Raw genomic sequence first — 21,004 nt, 5'->3', positions numbered from 1 at the left:
ATTGTAACAGTGGTTTATTTCAACGGTATTGTAGCACTTTATATAACAGCATTTCTTCATTTTTATTACAAAAGTACTTAATTTACCTTAATTATAACAGTACTCCATTAACTTTATTTTAACAGTACTTTGTTTAACTTTAATATAACAGTATTATATTCAATTTTATTATAATGGCACTTTATTTAAATATGATTTTTTGACAGTAGCTAGTTTTATTACTATAACTGCAACTGTGGTTCATTTAATAATTTTATGTTTTAGTAATCTACAGTAGTTTAAAGGAGATTTCAAAATACTGAGACGTATACATTGTGTACCATGATGTAATCTAAAAAAGTATTGCAATATTACTGTGGTTCATTTAATAATTTTATATTTTAGTAATCTATAGTAGTTTAGAGGAGATTTCAAAATATTACGATGCATACATTGTGTATCATGATGTAAAATTAAAAAAATAAAAAGTATTGCAATATTATTTTAAAGCCATATTGCCCGGCCCCATATCAAACCTTAAATTGTTTTAAATGCTCTAAGCTCGACTTGTCTTCTAACAAAGGGAGCTCTCTCGGGCCACTGTGCATGTCCTGTGAATGTGTGTGTTACTCTCTTGTCTTGTGCTCTCTCTCCCCAGATCATATGGCTGTCTGGTATCCTAATCGCTAATGATAGAGTGGCTTTTGATGGGGAAACTCCCAAAGCTAGATGTTTCTAACCCAGACTCTTGTTCCCTCTTTTATTTTCCAGGCCTGATGGAAATCCGATCTGTCAGTGTGGGAGTTGTTGCCATCAAATCTGTCAGCACCGGGCTGTACTTAGCTATGTCCAAGAAAGGCACGCTCTTTGGATCGGTGCGTATACAACCTAGCAACATTGTTTCTGGAGGTCAAGATGGGAGGGCTGGGAAAGGGAGGAGGGTGGTGAGGGTAGGGGAGGTATAGGGGTCTGAAATGGGTGCCTACCCAAACATGTTTGATTCTGCTGAAGTGAAGGGAGTCTAAGTCCAGAGAAAGTTCAGAGTGTTACAATCAATCATGGCTGTACACCTGGGCCACGGTTGATGATACCTGCAGCTTGAGTTGGTTTTTTCTACTGTCAAAATAAATAGCAGAAAAAGAGACACCATCCAGCAAGGACAAAGAGCCAGCTGGGCGTCTTTAAAAGTCTTCGCGTGCCATCTGCCAATTGTTATTTCCCACAGCAAGCTTTCAAAAGTAATCACCTCTCTTTGTTAAAATCAGCCACACATCAGACCTGAGGTGTGTGGTGTCTAGCTCATGTATTTACATCTTAGAAGAAGGAGAAATCAGGGACAAGCAATCAGTCAGCAGCAGTGATAAGAGAAGTGCCTTTACCGCAGTAAATAAGACATAAAGTCCCGGGCCTGAATCCTCCCATAATAACAAAAAGGCAGGTGAATCACGGCACTCTCATACTAACCTGATGCTATCGCAGACAGGGCCTCATTATGGCAGCGCGATAACGATCTGGAAACGGGAATGCGGCAGAACCTCTTGTCACTACAATATCTTTTAAGACTCTTTGACTAACTGATAAGAGGTGGTAACCACCCATGAAAAAGTGGCTTTTCTGACTGTTGGATTACCGTCACAGATCAGGATGCCCAAAGACACAGTTCATAACTTAAATTACAGGATCAGAAGACATATACAATGATTTTGACAGACTTTCATGTTAAATGTCAATTAAAAGGGTGTGTTATTTTTATTTCTAACTTCTGATTATGTTGAGTATATTGACTGTCCCGTGTGTATGATGTAGGGGGATTTTGAATCATATAGCAGTGAGGATTGCAGACTGCAACCAGCTGAAACTTCTCCAGGTTAGATTTCCCTCAGTGTTCATTGCTCAGGAGGTTTTACCAGGAGCCAAATTATCTGCAGAGGTCTCCTGCTCTTCAAAACAAACAAAGCAGGAAATTTAAACTGGTAAAAACATTGAATGAAGCAGTTTTATCTTACAAAACAGTGTATCTCCTACACTATTTGGCATGTCGGACATGGGCAGCTAACCTAGCACCTGATAATGTGTGCTCAGCATTTATCTGATCCAGAAAATCAGGAGATTTTTACCAGGAGCTGAATTATCCGCAGAGGTCTCCTTCACTACCATAACAAACATATGCAGTTATTTAAACCAGCATAAATACTGAATAAAGCAGTTTTATGTTATAAATCAGTGTTGCAGTTTGGCATATCCGAGACAGGCCGCTGGTCCAGCACCTGCTAATATGTGATCACCCTTTTTCTCGGACAACGTAAGACTCTGACATTGAGGAGATTTTCACTGGGAGACATATCATCTGCAGAGGTCTCTTCCTCTCCAATACTAACAACCTGATGATTTAACTGGTAAAAACAATGAATAAAGCGGTTTCCCGTTTCGATATCTGTGTTTTTCTGACACTGTTTGTCGCAGAGGGCTTACTTCATATGGTGGCTGACGCAAAAGCACAAAGACGTGAAAATGTATAAACACAAAAGGCCTTATCCAGAGCCAATGTTTTTTTTTTCTGTTCTCAACCACTGTAAAAACGTGGCAGAGCAACATGGTGGACCCTGTAGACGAGGAGTCACTCCCTATGTAGATATAAATGGCTCAATCTAAGGTTACCAAAACACAATGGTTGTTATTTTCAGGTGATTATACATTAAAGAAAACACACTTTTTATATTATATATCCCACCCGTATCCTACACACTGGACTTTTAAGGATTCTGTTCGCACTAATTATTTTTCAATATTTGAGGTTTAACGTGTGGTATCATGAGGTATTTTGAGGTTTTGAACTTTGTTTCCGCATCTGAAACAATCAAAGACTGACTTTCAAAAATAGCAACGTTTCAGTCCACTAACAATGTCCCAGTTTCTCAGGATATTTCACAGACCACATAGTGATCAGTTTCAGTCAGTGATCAGTTTTCAGGGATTGGTCCCAATGAAAGCTTAATTGTGGGATCTTTAGATTACTGCGAGTAACCAGAACATTGTTTCTGGAAGGAGCTGTTGCTTTTGGGTTTTAATTCTTTAGTGCTTTAAGCAGCACAAACCATATTCCACTGAAGCAAACTGTATTGGGTTGATGGAAAAGAAGTTTCAGAGGTGGACATCTCAAAACCTCAAAAGTATTTGCATGGCTAGACACAAAATGCTGTTTTAGCAATTTAGATGAACCAATTTTACACTAAAATATTACCTTAAAAAAACAAGCTTAACACCTAATGCAAAAACTGTATCAGCTACAGACACCTGGGAATTCTTTACTGCAACAACAAACATTAACCTTTGTGCACTTCTTGGAAGTTGGCCTAGCATAGCACAGCAGGAATAGCAATCAGCTATATTCACTCATCTGTTTTAACCTCTTTAACCTCTCTGTCGTCCTCCCTCTGATCACAGGTGAAGTACAACCCAAGCTGCAAGTTCAAGGAGCGCATTGAGGAGAATGGCTACAACACGTACGCCTCCCTCCGCTGGAAGCACGGTGGCAGGCAGATGTTTGTTTCGCTGAACGGGCGGGGGAAGCCACGGCGAGGTCACAAGGCCCGTCGAAGACACCCATCTACTCATTTCCTGCCCATGCTCCCCTCCTAGCTGCCCAAGTCTGAACTCTGACCGGCGACTGGCCGGCTCACCTGCCTCCTCTCACTAGCGTTGATCTAGCCGTGACCGCCATCTTTATTTTTATTACTCCATCCTCCTGTCACATAAATGTACATTTGTTGAGGGTTGTAACATTTGTAGAGTTAGTATAATATGTACTTTTAAGTTATTTTTTCCATTTTCTAATGATGTTCAGTAATACAGTAAACATACAGTAGTATTATATTATCCCCAGGCGTCCGTCTGGCTACAGTATCTGTCTGTGTTTCTGCACTGCATGTAAAGCAGTGTTTGGGTGACTTTAAGAGGACTTAAAAGGGACAGCAAGGCTTGGAAACAACAAAATGTGGCTCACTGGTTTGTTATGTAGACTATTTAGATGCTCAGCTCAATAGGAAAGAAGCATCTGGTACAGCAAAAATGATATTTTAATTCTAAGTATCACAGCTTAAACAAGAAGAAACTTTGAAATAGCAGCCTGTTCTCATTCCCAGGGCGTCAAATACCACCACTTCTTTTTACACCCCTTGATCTGTGATATTGATGCCAAAGGCCCTCTTTGGTGTTTTTAGGAGATGCACTGGGCTTTCGACTAACCCCAATGTAAACCATTCTGCGGCACTACTTGACGCTGTCCACTCAGGGCAGAGGGGAAGTGAGGTGGATGGGTCAAACAAAACCGACCTTCAGGAGACCACAATTCATCTCCAGTGTGAAATCAAAAGTCAGTTTTGTTTTAACATAACGTTACACAATTTGCATACTTATAGCCACCTTACGTGACAAAAATACTTTTAACCCAAAACTTTATTCTCTAAACCTAACACAATACACTTTTTGCCTAATCCTAACACTGACCATTTTACGAAGTCAAACACGTGTAACAATGTGTTTCAACTGTGTAGCCTGTGTGTTGTGATGAGACTTCCAGTTGCGTGACAATTCATGTATTTGACAACCTGCACTGAGAATAGTTTGGAAATAGCTACTCATCAGGGTCGTTGCTACCACTGGGGATACTTATGTTCTCTGAATTTCAGGGGGAATTTAGGAGGTAACATACCACGTGGTCACATATGGACCACGATTTTACATGTTAAAAAAAAAATCCCATTTTGAGTAATTTTCAGGTGTCTCACGTGAAATTTATCACATAATATGTCAAATAACAACAACAAAAAACATTTAATATTTCTTGTGCAACAGCTTTGCACATATTCACATATACATGATACATGGTTTTATTTTACTGAATTCACATATTGGCATATATATTGGCCACCAATAACAAATAAATGCCAAAAATGGCATTTCTCCACCAGAAAGCAACTCATTTGGAGTTAAGTGGTTGGCCTCAATAATTATAATATAACATGGGAAAAAAACTAATTGATGAACAATTTGTGGGACTTGAACTCATGACCTCAGTATTTCTAAAATCCTGGCTATGGCCCTGCTACAAAATATCTTAACTGTTGTTTGGGATAAACTGTACTGACGCTACTGGATAAGAAGAGTTACTGATCTCCACCTGAACTGTACAGAAGAGATAAAAATCTCTGTTGACTCAAACGTCAAACGTTGATTAAGGTACTGTTCTGTCTGTATATGTCTATGTACGACAAGAACACAACAGAAACTAAGCTAACTACTGGGATAACATGCTGGATTTCCTGAGATGACCTTTTGTATTTTTGTGCATGCCTCTGTCGGACTGCTTCTTCCAGACCAACTCACAGCTAATAGATTTAGAAATCAGCATCGGAAAAAAAAAATGCATTGTGTCTCTAGTCTCTGATTCTTGGTCCTTAATTCAGTCGTGAAATAATAATATACATTTTGAGTCATTTAATGCATTATAGCAGCAATAGCAGATGTCACGTATGAGCAACTTCATTAATTTTGTACACAGTAGTAAATGGGTATTACATACTGCCTCTCTGTTAAGTCTTGCTAACATTTTCTCGACAACACGGCTGTTGCTAATAGAACATTTAATATATTTAAAACATTTTGTACTCTTTAACTGTTTGAAGTTGATGTTTTATTGTTATTGTCGACTTTTTGTGTTGGATTGTAGTCATACTGTTAAAAGAAGAAGAAGGGAAAAAGTAATCTTTTCAAGTCCATATTCAGCTCATTTTGTATGGAATTATGGATATCGGTACATTTGTGATCCACTTATCATAAACAGCTGTCAGCCCTTAAGGCCAGTAATTGTAGGTTGTATACAAGGCCAACATCTCAGAACAAACTCTCTTTAGATTCATTTCAGCAATCATTTGAGTGCCTTGGTCCATGCTGAGTTTGGTAAACTTCAATAAAAAATGTGGATAAATCACGAGTCATGGCACCCTCCCTTATACTAGCAAACCTTTTTAAAATCATGTCTCCAAAATTATGCAAAAATGGCATTTTAATCTTGTCTCATGCCTGGTACTGATTGTTAAGTGTTGGTAACATCTCCATCAGAGCTCTCAGACCTAATCTCCCCTCCTCATCATAATCATGACAAAACTCACAGCAGGAGAGGCGTTGATGTGGAGGACCTCCCCGTGTCTGATGAAAGGTCTGCGGTTATGAACTATGCACCCGAGCATCAAGGTCATTTACACACAGACGAGCCCTCCAGTGGCACAGGAGGCCACTCAGCCCTTTCAGTGAACAGAAAGGAGAGTCGGGGATGAATAGTGGCTGTTTGGGGTGAATAAAGGCCAACCTTTCAGCCTGTCATAATGTGAGATTACTGTGACGGGGTACATGTCTGGTCAGAATGGCGTGAAGTCACACTGTAGTTCAGTTCCAAAGGTCTGGGTGCTGCACACAAATATCAGTATGGGGGGTCTGGCAGTACTGTTGCCATGCAAATGTCTTTGTCCTTAGCCGTGCACCCGTTGAGGGATTTTTACATTTTGAAAAGTATTAGTAATTGTTTCTTTTGTTGCGGTCATATTAAAACTGTAAACTGCAGTCATGTTATTTGAAGCGAAAGCTTATCATTTTGGAAAATGCGCTTATTCGCTTTCTTGCTAGAGTTTGATAAGAAGATCGACACTACTTTCATGTCTGCGCTGAATATGAAGCTGTCACCAGCAGCCAGCTAAATTAGCTTAGCACAAAGACTGGAAACAGGGGGAAACAGCTGGCCTGGCTCTGTCTGAAGGTAATCAAATTAGCTTACAAACACCTCTAAAGCTCACTGATTAAAACACATCTTGTTTTACCCATACGAATGCCCAAGTATAATGCTGACCAGTAGGCCACCAACCAACAGTGACTCAAAGATTTTACTAGCCCCAACCGAGTAATATGCCATTGCTGTTGCAGTTGTTTCAACAGTCCAAATTTCCAAAGCCCCATTAGTCAGAAAAATGTTCTACTGGAATAAAATCCTGTTTCTACAAAAGCTTATCATCCCAAAAACATACACTCACTGCTTCGAATTCCCGGTTCTTTAAAAAATACACACTTTGGTGTTTGTGCTATTGATTCCCTGTGGTTTCACCGACCCTTTGCAGCATTTCCCAGCAGCATCTGAGCCATGGATCCCAAGTGTTTTATTGACCCTTTGCAGTGTTTCCCAGCCGTGTTTGAGCCACCAAACCCGGGTGTTTTATCGACCTTAGGCAAATGAGCCACTTCGAACCTTTGCAGAATTTTCCAACAGCTTTTGAGCCACAGATCTCAGGGCTTATTGCTGTACCTTTATGGAGTTTTCCAGCAGTGTTTGAGCCACTGATCCCAAGTGTTTTTACCCCATATCCCTAATTTTCCAGCAGCTTTTGTGATCCAAACCTGGGTTTTTATGCCAAAACATGATCTTTTCCTAAACATAACTAAGAGGTTTTTTTATGCCTAAACCTAACTACACATGCATCACAGCATTTCAACATATCGGCTACAAAATAATGTACAAATGTAAAATATCCATGGTTTAGTTACATTACATCTGTAGGCTACAATGCAAACACCAATTGCTCTGATTTCCTGTTTCTCCGAAAATACACACCCGCAGTTAGACAACCCAATCACGAGAAAAAAAGTTTATTTTTAGAATAACGGGCTGTTGGACAAATGGGCCTTCGGTCTGATGCGGTATTGTTCAAAATAATAGTCCTTCGAAATTTTTTGGCAATTGAAACAATGGGCAGTTCCTGAAACAGTCTCCTTTTAAGCAGCATTCTCGCTTTTACATTTCAGTTTTTGAGACTTGCAAGCTAGCAGTTTCCCTGTGTTTCCAGTCTGTCTGCTCAGCTAAGTTACAACAGACAGAATGTACATGATGAATATTTCAGCTTTTTTGCTTTCTTGGTTTAAGAAAATACTACTGAAGCTGTGAAAAATACAGTATCTTTCAGTTTTACAGGTGTCTCCGAACATATGATCGTTATCCGACCCTCAGCTGGCAGAGACACACTAAAACATTCACGCCACAAAGTAATCCCATTTTCTGCCTGTTCTCTCGATTGACTCGCCTCTTTGTCAGTGTGTCCTCCATCTTTTCTCCTCTACCTCTCCTCTCTCCTCTTTTAACCGTCCAAGAATCTCTCCTTTCTTCTTGGCCTGAGGGTGCGACTGCCTGTTGGTGCCAGTTCCAGGGACACCAAATGGGAGCTGTAATTATCATTGCTCCACCACTGTCCTGTCAGTGTGCTCGCCAGCAAAACAAGAGGGATCCTTTGGAAGTCCTGATCAAAAGCTTTGGCCTTTGATCACGAAGCAAAAGGAAAAACCTAAACACTGTGCAAAATCAACGAGGAATGTCCCAAAGAGAGCCCAAGAGAATGGAAATGACAGCCATCCAGAAGACATCCTCAGCTCCTCCTCTGCTATGATGTGTTGATGTCAGGAGCACAGGTGTTTGGGCTGTGTTTGATCTGACCGGTGTAAGCAGGAGACTGAGAGAGTGAGTCATGAGATGTTGTCTGTCAGATAGCACCTGGTAGGCTGCACAGAGCGTCATGTCTTTGCGTTTATTGCAACGGCTTCTTTACAATCTGGATTTGCTGGAAATGTCACTTAAAGCACATCTTCACATTAACGCATGCATGAAAACATTGCTTGGACGAAGGTATTCTGCATGACCCAATAAAAATAGTGTTTATAGAGAAGGTTACATTGACTGCTTCGAAATTAATTTGCAGCTGAGTGACAGAAAAAAGTAATAATAGAAGCCCATTTTGAGGGCCTTAGCCAAAATCTACAGGGGCACAAGTCATGCTGCTTCAGCGACAACAAACCACAGCCTCTGGAACCTTTGAAACCCTGTGTGGTCATTTTCTCTCACAGTGACTGAAAAGAACTGTGGTGGGTGGGAAAGAAAAAAAGAGCCCTTCGCCACTCATAATACCAATCTTATGTATGTAGACGAAAATGGGAGGGATGGGAGGGGTTCGGGGGTGGCAGACGGACTAAGGCACAATTTTAAAGCGCTTATTGAATTGCCATTACAGCTTCTGAGACTAATTGTGGCTGTTGTGTGTCTCTCGGTGGCCTAGGGGGCTCTGGAGTGGCCCTGTATGCTCTTACTCAGTGGGGTTTTCAAACCGAGTGGCCCTGAAAGAGAACAGGACCACCGTAGATCAATGGCAAACCTTTCACTCTTTCACAGGCCCTCGCTAATCCTTCTCATTTGTCTGCCATTTGTTGAGGCACATTCACAGTTCCCTGAATTTAGGATTAGGCCTTGTTTTGTTACAAAAACAGCCCAAGTTATAATGCTGAATAGATGGACTAAAGGGTGGACGACCGATGAGTGTGTATGTGAGTTTGTGAGCATGTGTGCATGTGCGTGTATGATTATCAGGTATGCACTACGTTTATGACCAAATTCATGACAATACAGAAGCTATTCAGGGTTTCGTCTTGAAATACATTTTTGTGATAAATGGTTAAAAAATGACAGTTTGTAGTTTTACTTTGTGGAAGATTTGTTTGAGCTTTAAAGATCTCACAGAGCAATACGAATCTAAAAAAATTCAGGAACCTTCTGAACACTGTTGAGTGATGTGACACAACACAATGTTTAACACAGTCATATTGTAATTTCGTCTATATGTGGGACCAATTTCCAACTTTTTGGACAAAAGTGGGTGTATTATTACCTTAGGTTCAGATAGAACATGTGAGTTTGAGAGGTGGCACGAATACTAGAAAGGTCATTAAAAAGACGCAAGTGCTTAGAGTAGACCAGACAGTATAAAATAATAAAAGTAGTATAGTGACTCCTGTTCTGAAGCCTAGAGTTCATTATTTTCATCACCTTCGTTTTTTGGAGCCAGAAGCCAACGGAACTAAGGGAAGGATTAGTCCTCCCAAGTTGAAACAGTTTCAACTTGAGGCCATGAAAACAATTTATGAATCTGCTTCATAAACATCCACAAATACGTGACAAAAAAATAAATAAAAGACTAAAGAGAGATGAACAAACACGGTTAGTTAATCAATTTCTAATGTAATTAGCTAACTAACTTCTGCACAATTAGATCCTAATGGCTGTTTGCAGGGGTTACATAGGGATTTGCTATAAGAGGGCTGGCCGAGGACCGAGCGGTGCTGGGGTGGGTTGGACTTTCAGTTCCCTCTGCCTCACTCCCCGCCGCAATGGGGAAAGTAGAACACTTACGGCAGCTGTAGCAACATGAATTCAGGCAGGCCAACCCCCGGCAACAGGGCAGATCCTGTATGGCCCCGATATAGTGAACAGCAAACACTCTGTAGCTGCCGTTACACAGGATAGACCTAGCCAGCCTACTAGACTCCAGCTCACTGTTATGAGTGACAAGTGCTAGCTATCATTCAAAAAACTGCAATACAAGTATCAATACCAGTACCCTTTAAGTGATACTGATACCAACAGAACACTTAATTTGATACTTTCTTATTCCTACTTCATTGCATACCAGTAACGTGAATGGAGCCATTCAGTTGCATAAAATGCCACCACCACTCCTCATCACATCACAGCATGCTTAACTGTCAACTCCATCCAATACAATAATATGCGCTCGACTTCCCCATACCATAGACGGTATTTGTTGTAGCTGCTGCATTAGTGGGCCAATTACATGTCACATATAAACTGAAAAATGCTTGTGGTGATTGGCTGCGAGCGAAACCATGCACATCTATATCTGGGTACAAAAGGATCACATGCAGATATTGTTTGACTCAAGAAGCTTTGATTCTACTTGGTGCTGGGTTTTGAACAATGCGTAGCACCGATACCTAGCCCTATGCATGACTGACAAGTGCACTGAGGCTGCTCCTTCTTCTTTTTTTCAGTTTTATAGCGGATAGCACCAACGAAAAGGTGAAATACAGCCATACAGCATGAAATGCCCCAACCCCTGGCTGTTCGGGGTGATTAAACATGGACTGCACAATATATGTTACACAATTTAGCTCTCTTCAAACTTCTAAAACTGTATTTTGCAGTCTATTTTCTGTACCGGAAAATAGGCATTCAGTTGGGCAAAACATTTCTAGGTTTCTACATGATGTAATGGCAAAAATCATTAGTAAAATGTTTTTCAAAACTTTGGAGCTATTTTAGAAGGAATGAAAAGGGAATATCATGGTTTATAAAAGTCTTGATGAGATGACTGTCAACAATTAACAGCGGTATCACTACTGTGAGCATTGCTGTCAAAAATGAAAATATAGGTCTTCTAACAGTTCCACATGCTGTCTTTTCATATGTCCTCTACTTCATCTGAAAGCAAACAAAGAGTTCACTGTCCCGTGTCTTCTTTTGAAAATAAATATTTCATAAGAGAGAGGAAAAGCATGAACAAATTGATTCATCACAGTCAAATACCTGCAAAGGAAATGCAATTTCATTAAACTTGCAATGATTCCCTTTGAAGCCTCCAGTTTGTCCCCATTGTGCTCTGTCTGAACCCGACAATGTGCTCGGACAGTCTTGGCAGCCTGCAGAAGAGCCATCAGACTGAGGCCTTCTCATCGCTGAGTGGATTAGTGTTCATGTCTGAAGCCACTTACTAGACATTAGACAGGGCTGCTGAGTGGCACATGCGCCACATTTCCCCTAAAGCCCTGCCATGCCACGCCGCAGGTATGTGGTGCCGACCGGCCAAACCCCATGTCGGGCATTCTCTGGATGCCTGCAGTCGTGCCAGACACCGGGGGACAAGGTGAGGAGGTGGACGGAGGGATGATTGTGTGAGTCAGAATGGATGAGAAAAAAGTAAGGAAAGTAAATGAGTTTATACCTATAATGTTATATCAGCAAGATGTGCTGAGAAAGAAAATAAGAATTAGTTGCTAGGGAGAGACAGAATTCAGACATAGACGTCACACTTACAGTGTGTGGTAGTGTAATGACATTAGACTAAATTGTGATATTGGTAGCACAGGTGCACAAAATGTTTTCCATTTTATGAATAGAGTATAACATTAAGTCTCAAAAAAGCAAAAAAAAAAAAAAAAAAGCAGAGAAATGCTACTATTAACTTTCTTGTTAAGATTTGGGTGAGGAGATTAATAGCCTACCACTTGTGTCTGTATGGCAAATATGAAGCTAGAACAAACAGTTACTTTAGCTTAGCACAGCATAAAGCATGGAAGCAAATTTGCATTTTGGCAATGTAGCGCCTAAGGAAAGGGCTGTCTGACAGTAAAGTAAAGCTGCAAAATATTCTGAATGTAGAACCCACTTTGACAAATACTGACTTTTTAGTGAGGCCTTTTGTTAAGCGGCTGAAATTCTTGTGTCTGTGGCTTTGAATAAATGACATGACAATGTATGCTTGAAGTTCCAGACATGTTCATGTTACAAATCCAATGTGGAACAGGCCACAATACATTAAGTATAATCAATAATCCTCTCAACCCTACTATATATCTGCAGTTGTTTAAGACTACTGCTATATGTCTGGACTAGAATCATTTTTGCTAATTCTGTGCATCACTAAGACATTATTGGATCGAATGCCCATCAGGCTAGATAGTCACTACTGTGACAAACGCTTAGTGACACTGGAGTTAAGTTTTTCCGAAGAGGAGAGCGATAAAACCACTCTTCCTACTAGTAAAGTGTAAAAATATAGGAATATAATCAGAATGTATACAAGCAATCAAAAAAAAAAAAAAATCAAAGAAAATAAGAAGAAGATCACTGAAAGGTGGTGGCAGCCCACAGGGGCACAGACCATCTCCTATATAGTTTGGCCAACTGAGTCCGGCCACATGCTGGCTAATGTCCCAGTCAACATCATGAGGTTGTCTTTGGCTGTTAGTGACTGGAAAAGACCAAAGTCAGTGCCACTTCATGCAAAGTTTTAGCTGTGCCAAAGCCTATCCACCCTGCCCCTCAAGCTCCGCTGTGTGAAGTAATTCTTCATGCCAGCGAAACCAGACGGACTCTGTGTTTTGTCACTGCGTGCAAGGTGATACTTTTTCAACACTTCTTTAGATTCAACAGGATTAACAGGTGAGTGTTCTTCCTCAAAAACACATTTTTTCATGAACAAGGTCAAAATCTGCTTTCTTTTTCCTGTAAGGAGATGACTTGACATAAAGCAGGTGAGGTTTTTATTGGATTAAAAACCTGTGTATCAGACAATTAGCATTTCCTATGTCAAGGTCTGTTATTATATTGCAGGAGAAAGAACTTGACACTAGCTGGAAAACTGGAGGCTAGATCCAATCCAACTGAGTGTGTAAGGGAACAATCTTCTACTCATATCCTGGCTTAAACTAGGGCTTTAAAAAGAAGCTGTGTATAACGTTTGTTTTGTTCTTCAATAGAGACGCACATGTATTCAGATTATGGAAAAGTGACAGAGAAACTTAGAAAGTATTCTAGCAGGACAGCTGTGTCTAGACAAGCAGTGGGTTCAACTGCAGGCCAAAATCAGGCTCTCAAGGGCCAATAATGAATCTCTCTAGGCTCAACACCTTTGTACATTTTACGAATGTTTATAAATGCATGACAGCGACAAAGTGCCTCTAAAATCGTTCTCAGTGGTTGGGTTTCCAGTACAGTGTTGCGCAAAAATTGCATTATGTTTTCAAAATGTAAATAAAACACAACTGCGAGATGACTGCGTTTTCATTGAGTGAGGTTATGCGATTTTTCTCACAATGTTGGGCACTTTTCTTCTTGCGATAACATTCCAAGAAGCATGGCGATAGATGTTCAAAACACTAGCAGGTGTATTTCTATTGCAGCCACCGCACTAGCCGCCATTATATCCAATCAAAGGTGACCTAGGCGTGCTATGCAAGCTATAATAAAAAGGCAAGCGAGAGCAGCCACGAACGAGGGATTTCTGGGAGGTGATAGTCCACGATTTAACAGAGGAATTGTGGATTCAAAACTTCCAGATTAGCCACTCAACTTCTGAAGAGTTATGCGATGCAATAACACCTCTTGTAGCGCCTGCTGCATCATGCCTGAGGGAGTCAGTTTCTTCCGACAAGTGCACAGCCACAGCATCATGTGACCTATAAAAGTGAAAAAAAGTGTTTCCATTACAGTTTTGGGAAATATGGCTTTCATGCGATCGTAAAACCTTTTTTGCGTTCAATGAGAGTTGCTTATTGGTATGTTTCCAATAGGGTGTATTTTATATTAGCAATTTCAATTTGCGCAATTTGAGGGTTATTGGAAACCTGCCTAATGTTTCTGTGTCTACAGAGCAGCAAACCTGTGCCTTCTCAACCCTGAGGCTATCTGCCACAATAGTCCAAGATGTCAAAGCCAGAAAGAAAGAGCCAAGCCAGAATAAAATATGATAACATGATAAAAATATCAATCCTATTTACATTAAAACCAAAATGATAGCTAACTACATTAAAAAATAAAATTAAAAAAACAATGCAGCAGCTGTCTAGTATCATGCTGTGATTCCTCCCATCCTGCCCTGCACTTCCTGGCCTCAGCGCCAGACTGAGCGGCTGCAGCAGGGAGGACTAGAATTGATCTGGCCTCTGAGGCTCTTAGATCTTCTGTTTCATCCCTAAACCAGGAAGATTCTGTTGCTGTTTATCAGATATTTTAACCTTTCTTTTAAAAGCCAAAACCAAACAGGCTACAGACCAAATCACAATGTTTTAACTATAACTGTAGTGTAGAAAACCACCATGTCATATACATCAAATGAAAAACAAATGCAAACGCTGCCTCAATTGGTTTGTTTTTAGCTACCTAAAAAAAAAAGCCTAAAAATATCAGTACCATCTCAGTGTATGCTATATTTAGAATATTCTCACCACTATGCCTTGCTGTCAGAAGCCCATTTCTAACTGTGAATTGAAGCCATCAACTCAAAGCCACCAGAGTCAATTAATAAAAAAAGAGTAATTTTACTTCACAGAACTCAGGTGTTGCTGGTGTCTGGATTGGTTTGTTTGCAAGGTAAAGCAGAGAAGATATTCCAACTATAGCATGCACTTTAAATGAAATGGATTGTTTTTAGGTGGCTAAAACTTGTTTTCTTGCAACCCCCGTCCCCAGCAGTACAATGCTTAGCTTTTGTGTCGGCAAAATTGGTTTATCAAAGATAAAAGCAAAGCAAAATAGCACATAAAATAAGCATAGCGGAAAAGTCAGATAGGCCAGACCAGCGTGTTTAACGATGTACCTTTAAACACTGCAATTACAGCTGAAAATGAAAGTAGAAATAAACAAGTTTCACATATCTCAAAATCAAATGTCAGTTGTCTACCGAAGTAATTGTTGTTGTGAGTGAAGCGTAACGGTGATTCCATCGTGGCTTTGATGTTGTATAGATATGACCACCTTTTAAGCACAGGATCAGCTGGTTTGGATCTTATTGGTCTTTGCTGCATGCTTTCAAGTGACTCACATATTTTAAACCTTCTTGTATTCTGTGCATTATTTCATACAAATGTCTAATTTCTATCTCAAGTATAGTCCACAGAAGTATGGCTCCTTTTTCATATTTCACTGTCATACTTAAACAACCTCCAGGTCACAATCTGTGAGCCACTTCCCATTGTATTTGTATTGGGATGACATGCTCACTGTTTTGCTTAAAGTGAGAGAGCTGACTTTAATGCCTCACAGAAGGCAGACAGATGCTGTGAGGAAGATTCTGCAGACAGCTCAATTTGGGACTTTACATTCGATTTGTACTGATGGAGAAGTGGCGCCCTCTGATGGTCAGAAAGCTAACCAATTTATAAAGTTTTGTTGCAAACTCTGGCACTCTCTGCTGGGTGTCATTAGGTACTGAGAGGGTAACAGGAACAGCTGACATACCATATGTAATGTCACACTTGATGATATGTAGTTATAGAGATCATAAGTAAGACGTGAGGTGGAGCAGACACTTTTTATAATATTATTATCAGATTAAGATATCAGCAATTGTATGATAGCTTGAAGACTGTTGGAAAATAAAAGCTTTGTCATTAATTTAGATGTTTTACTGTCTGATTTTGTCTATAGCAGTCTGCAATGGAAAAATAAAGCACTAAATATTTTCTACGCCTTTATTACTATATATTATATATTATTATTTATTATGATTTTTATTATATTTACAAACAAACGCAGGTGATATCTACAACTAAGGTTACATCTACATTATGGCTTTATGAATAGTCATTCTTTCTGTTTTTCAGGCACATACTCACCCATAAAGGTCAATACCATAGACAGATTTCCCTGCATTGACATTTTAAGGATTTTTTTTAGGTAAAGACAGAAAGACACACTTGCATACGCCAATCAACAATGAATTCCACTTGCTGCAGCAGCAAGCTTGCCATATAAAAGATACTGCACTTTAGGGACGGTCCAGTAGACAGTGTTGCTGCAATCAATAATCTGTAAAACAATGCCTTACACTAACAGAATAACTCTGTCACAGTAGATACAGGGATAATTAGCTGCAGAAAGGCAGAAGGCAAAGATGAGGTTGTTTCTTTAATGTATACTCTTGGGAGTGACTCTAGTCAACTTAAACATTAATATACTGAGTACTATGCTTCCTTAAAGAGCTGCCAATTGATGATCAAAGAAAAAAAATGACAGATGATTACATTTGATGCTAGCATCTCTAGTTTCTGTTGTTCATCTTGTTTTCAAAGCTCAAAACCTCATGAGCTGAAAGGTAACAACTAGGAAGACTATCCAAGCACCTTAATTTTAAATCTATTTTCTTCACTCATTAAATTCATCCAGTTCAGTGAGTGGTATCCAAACAACGAGGAAGAGGTCCAAATTGAACAAGAATAAACAAAATATATAGACAGAGGCTAAACATGTCAGATATGGTCAGGATACATAAGGAAAAATGGAAATGCTGAATGAAATCAAAGATGTGAGAATGCATTCATTTAACTGACAGTGTAAAAATCAAAAACATCTCCACTAATCAGGATAGGGTAGCTGAAACTGCACCAACAATGAGGGGATGTAAGCTAAGGAAGTTAAGTTGAAGGAGGTGATAACCACATGTTCGCTTAGTGAGAACACCGCTGTGTAAAAGGGTCGACTTGACAGCCCCCAAGACCACAGGGTGGATGCTACCGACACAATGCACTGTCTGCAGAAGTTCTTGCTCTTTCATCTTCTGACATGTTTCACAGGAAATGGTAAGAATAAGACTATCATAATCCCCTTGCTCAAAAATGAGACACAAAATAATTTTATCTTTTTCCTTATTTTTTTAGCACTTGGGAGTGAAATCATAAAAGGTAAAAAGACCAATGACAAGTCAATGCTGTATATGGCCTCAATACAAAACAACAAAGGTCATATATGTGGAGGATTCCTGGTCAGTGAAGACTTTGTAGTCACTGCTGCACATTGTGATGACTTGTGAGTGGCATTCACACGCTATCTTTCATTCACCTAAATATATAACCTAAATCTAAAAAAACTAAATATTGCTGTAAATTTCTCAAACATTATTCATGTAGCAATCCTACAAGTGTTGTTCTTGGTGCCCACAATCTCAAGAAGGTCGATAACAGAACAATGAGATACGGTGTGAAGAAGTGCAAACACCCATCTTTTGTGAATATTTCATCTGGGAATGACATTATGCTCCTCAAAGTAAGTAGATATCTATTTAACGTTTTAGGCAGGTGACATTATTTATTTTTACAGTCAAATTATGTGCACTTACTGAAAATTATGTGACATTCCATGAGGTTTATAAAAAGAACATGTTATTTCCAGGGAGGGTAAACGTAAAAAACTAGCAAAAATGCAGGACTATCAGAACCAACAACTAAGACGAGGTTTTGTACCGATCAGTTTTCGAGTTTGACTGGTATTCGGTGTGCCCTGATATGTGCTGCCTACAGAGGTAGTCATACGCATGCACTCCGACTGACAATAACAAAGTCCCTCACCATCTCCTGCCCACTTGGCTTTTGTAAGTGACCAAACTAAAGGCCAGTGATCAAAATGAATGCATAAGAGTCTTATACAGTGCTAAAAACTCAGTATCCAGCTCTCTTAATATATTTATGGTACATGCTCACTGCTCTCAACACTTCCTGTGCACGCCGAGCTGCAGCCCGTTTGCTTAAGAGTACCAAACAAGGGCATGAGGGCATGAGGCTTGCCAGATTTGTTCATGTACTATATATGTATGTAGCATGTGGATACTATTCCTGGCTACCTGCAGATTTTGCAACCTAATTACTAGAATACATTTTTGCACTGTACCTTGTTGCAAACATCAGATATGGTCAATTTGCAAGTTTTATATGTAGCAGACATGTTGAAACTTTGCATTTCAATTTTAATTTAATGTTGTGACAACGCTGTGGTTAATGTTTGGATAGGATTAGGCACAAAAAAACACATGGTTAAGGTTAGGAAAACATCATGTTAGGCTTGAAATACCCAGTTTGTTGGCCACAAACAAAGCTGTGAGTGTCTCAATGCCTCATTAAAACTTTAAAAATATAGCATATCAGTGGTTTAAATGTATAAAGGCAACATTTTATTCTGATAACTGAGCTGCGATTTGAGCAAGACTCACTGCTGTATATCTGTTGACAGTTAAGACAAGTTTTAGTGTTTGTCAGTATTTATATTGTTTAGCCTACTGATTTAAATAATTATCATCAATAGTTATCATTATCATTATCACAATTATCATCTGCAGCTCATTTCTTCTAACAGTAAAAAGAATACCACTTTACACGCACACTATTATCAAAGAAAGTAAAACACTTTGAATTAATGTGTTATCAGCTTTAAGTACACTAAAGCTTAATTATTTGGGATCATGAAAAATAAATTTCTTTACTCCATATATCAAGTAAGTGTGAGTGTGCCCTGCACCAGGCCTGACAGGTGCGCAACATCAAACACTGGAAAACTTTAATACTGGAAGGTTTAACATACCTGGGCCTGTCTAAACTAAGACAACACATCACTAAAACTTTATCAGCTCCATCTTTCAGCAATTATTTGTTACCTTAAAGTCTCCTGGAGAAACAGGCAATTTTACTAAATCAGCTGTGGCCACTTTTTAACATTACGTTCTTTTTTTATGTCTCCAGCTGTCAAAGAAAGCTCGCCCGAGCAAAAAAGTACCAATTAAGCCAATTCAACTTCCAAGTCATCAAATACACCTTAAAGAAAAGAAAAAGTGCCTTGTGGCTGGATGGGGTTTCACAAAAACTAAAGGTAAAGTTGTTGATGAGCTGCAAGTGGTGGATGTGCCTATCATTAACCTGGAGAAGTGCCAGAAGCAGTGGCATAATGCCCTTCCTGCCAATGTTATCTGTGCAGGTGGATATGGAACAAACAAAGGATTCTGTCAGGTATGTTTTCTGTCTGTTTACAATAAAATACCAACTGGTTTATAAGTTATAAAGGTATAAATATATTAAATAAACAAGTTCTTCCTCCTCACAGGGTGATTCTGGTGGCCCTCTGGTGTGCAACGGGAAGTTGGCAGTCGGTGTTGTTTCCTTTAATAACAACTTTAACTGTGACTACCCAGATGTACCTAATGTCTATACAGAGATATCAAAACATCTTCCCTGGATGAAAAAGATTATCAAGAAAAAGAACTGTTAAAACTGTTTCTGAATTGTGTATATACTGTATGAAATGTGTCTTTGTCAGCCAAATGAAAAATGTGTTTCCTTCTGTGACACCACCCCCAGTAGACATAACTGCAACAGTAGCCAATAAAGTTTTAACAAAACCTGTCAGGGTGAGCAGTAATATTTTTTTCTGACCATGTGGTCTCCTATTGCTCTCCTACCACTGCTTCAGGTGCAGAGACCTCTGCCAGTACCTAAAAGATCGTATTTAGTGGAAAATTGATGTGATGCCTGGCATTTTTCCATTGGTACATTTAATCAGCTTCAGGTAATCTTATGTGGCAATATGCAGAAAAAGTGAGATGAGAACCGACTAGGTCCACAATTAATACCAGTCACAAACTGTGAGACACTACTCCAATTTGTGACTTTACATTACATTATCACTGATGGAGTCGCAGCACCCTCTGATGGTCAGAAGGTCACTGTTTTTGCAAACTTTGGCACCACCTGCTGGATATTATTAAGTATTATCAGAGTAAATGTAACAGTTGAGAAAATATTTACAATGTTACACAAATGAAAAAATAAATATGAAAAGTGACAACATAATGTAATAAGACTTGCATCAAACTTAATTTTCCTCTCCCCATCAAAGTTACACTTAAATGTCACAGATTACACTAGGATTAGAAATAGTACAAATTTTTACTGTGACATTGAGTAAGTTGGTTTTGTGTTGAGCATGTACAAGTTTTGGACTATGTTTTAATTTGGAACAACAGGTGGCCTATTGTGCAAATGCATAAACTGGTACCATAAAACAGATCTCCACTGTAAAATAGATGGCAAAGCTGAGAAAGGAAATAAAAGCACAGAACATAGTTGCCACCAGCTGGGACTAAACTGTTACTACACAGGAGCAAGTGTAAAAACATTAGAGTTAATCTGTTTAGAAGTTACTCTTGAATAGAATTTAAAGAGTAAGATGTTTTGCAGAGCGCTTGTGCTTGAATGTGACTGACTGCATTTGATAAGCAGATTTACATGTTGTTGAAGAACATAGTTTAACTCATGAATAGGGGAGAAGAAGAGAGATTTCCCTTAAAAGTCAAGGAGCAAAACTGTTGGAGGGGCGCTCCACATGGTCAGGGTTTAAATCCAACTTCTTAATGTGACTCATTTGAATTTGAATTTAAATATTATTGTCAGTATTGTATTTTCTCATATAAAGATTGCATACGCATGTTTTACCATTACAAGCTGTATTCAATAGTCTTTCAACTCAGTTGCTAACAATGCTTTCGCTCAAATCCAGCAATAGATTTAAAAAACTACATTGAATTTAAATGTTTTAAATATAGTT

The 21,004-nt window shown here is 39.2% G+C and overlaps 2 protein-coding genes across 2 annotated transcripts in view; both read left to right on the top strand.

The window, feature by feature from the left end:
* Positions 1-4,656, top strand: part of fgf22 (fibroblast growth factor 22) — a 37,336-nt gene extending 32,680 nt beyond the window's left edge. The window contains exons 2-3 of the mRNA XM_042484026.1: positions 751-854; positions 3,424-4,656. Of these exons, the coding sequence (XP_042339960.1) occupies positions 751-854; positions 3,424-3,618 (299 nt within the window). The 3' untranslated portion in view covers positions 3,619-4,656. The remainder of the gene's footprint in view (positions 1-750; positions 855-3,423) is intronic.
* A 12,500-nt stretch (positions 4,657-17,156) lies between these two features.
* On the top strand, positions 17,157-19,775 carry LOC121941086 (granzyme B-like). Its single transcript, XM_042483804.1, has 5 exons — positions 17,157-17,217; positions 17,296-17,443; positions 17,545-17,680; positions 19,147-19,410; positions 19,505-19,775. Exons 1-5 carry the CDS (start codon positions 17,160-17,162, stop codon positions 19,667-19,669), a joined length of 771 nt encoding a protein of 256 aa, XP_042339738.1. The 5' UTR covers positions 17,157-17,159; the 3' UTR covers positions 19,670-19,775.
* Positions 19,776-21,004: the final 1,229 nt, after the last annotated feature.

The sequence above is a fragment of the Plectropomus leopardus genome, chromosome 3 (assembly GCF_008729295.1).
Source record: "Plectropomus leopardus isolate mb chromosome 3, YSFRI_Pleo_2.0, whole genome shotgun sequence".
Classification (NCBI taxonomy): Eukaryota; Metazoa; Chordata; class Actinopteri; order Perciformes; family Serranidae; genus Plectropomus; species Plectropomus leopardus.
Note: the sequence above shows the minus strand (reverse complement) of the source record. Positions and strands in the feature narration are given on the sequence as shown.

Excerpts from the sequence above, each read along its gene's own strand:
- LOC121941086 (XM_042483804.1), top strand. The coding sequence starts at position 17,160 with ATGCACTGTCTGCAGAAGTTCTTGCTCTTTCATCTTCTGACATGTTTC. Across the intron at positions 17,218-17,295 it reads GACATGTTTCACAGGAAATG|CACTTGGGAGTGAAATCATA; the intron begins GTAAGAATAAGA and ends TTATTTTTTTAG. Across the intron at positions 17,681-19,146 it reads ATGACATTATGCTCCTCAAA|CTGTCAAAGAAAGCTCGCCC; the intron begins GTAAGTAGATAT and ends TTATGTCTCCAG.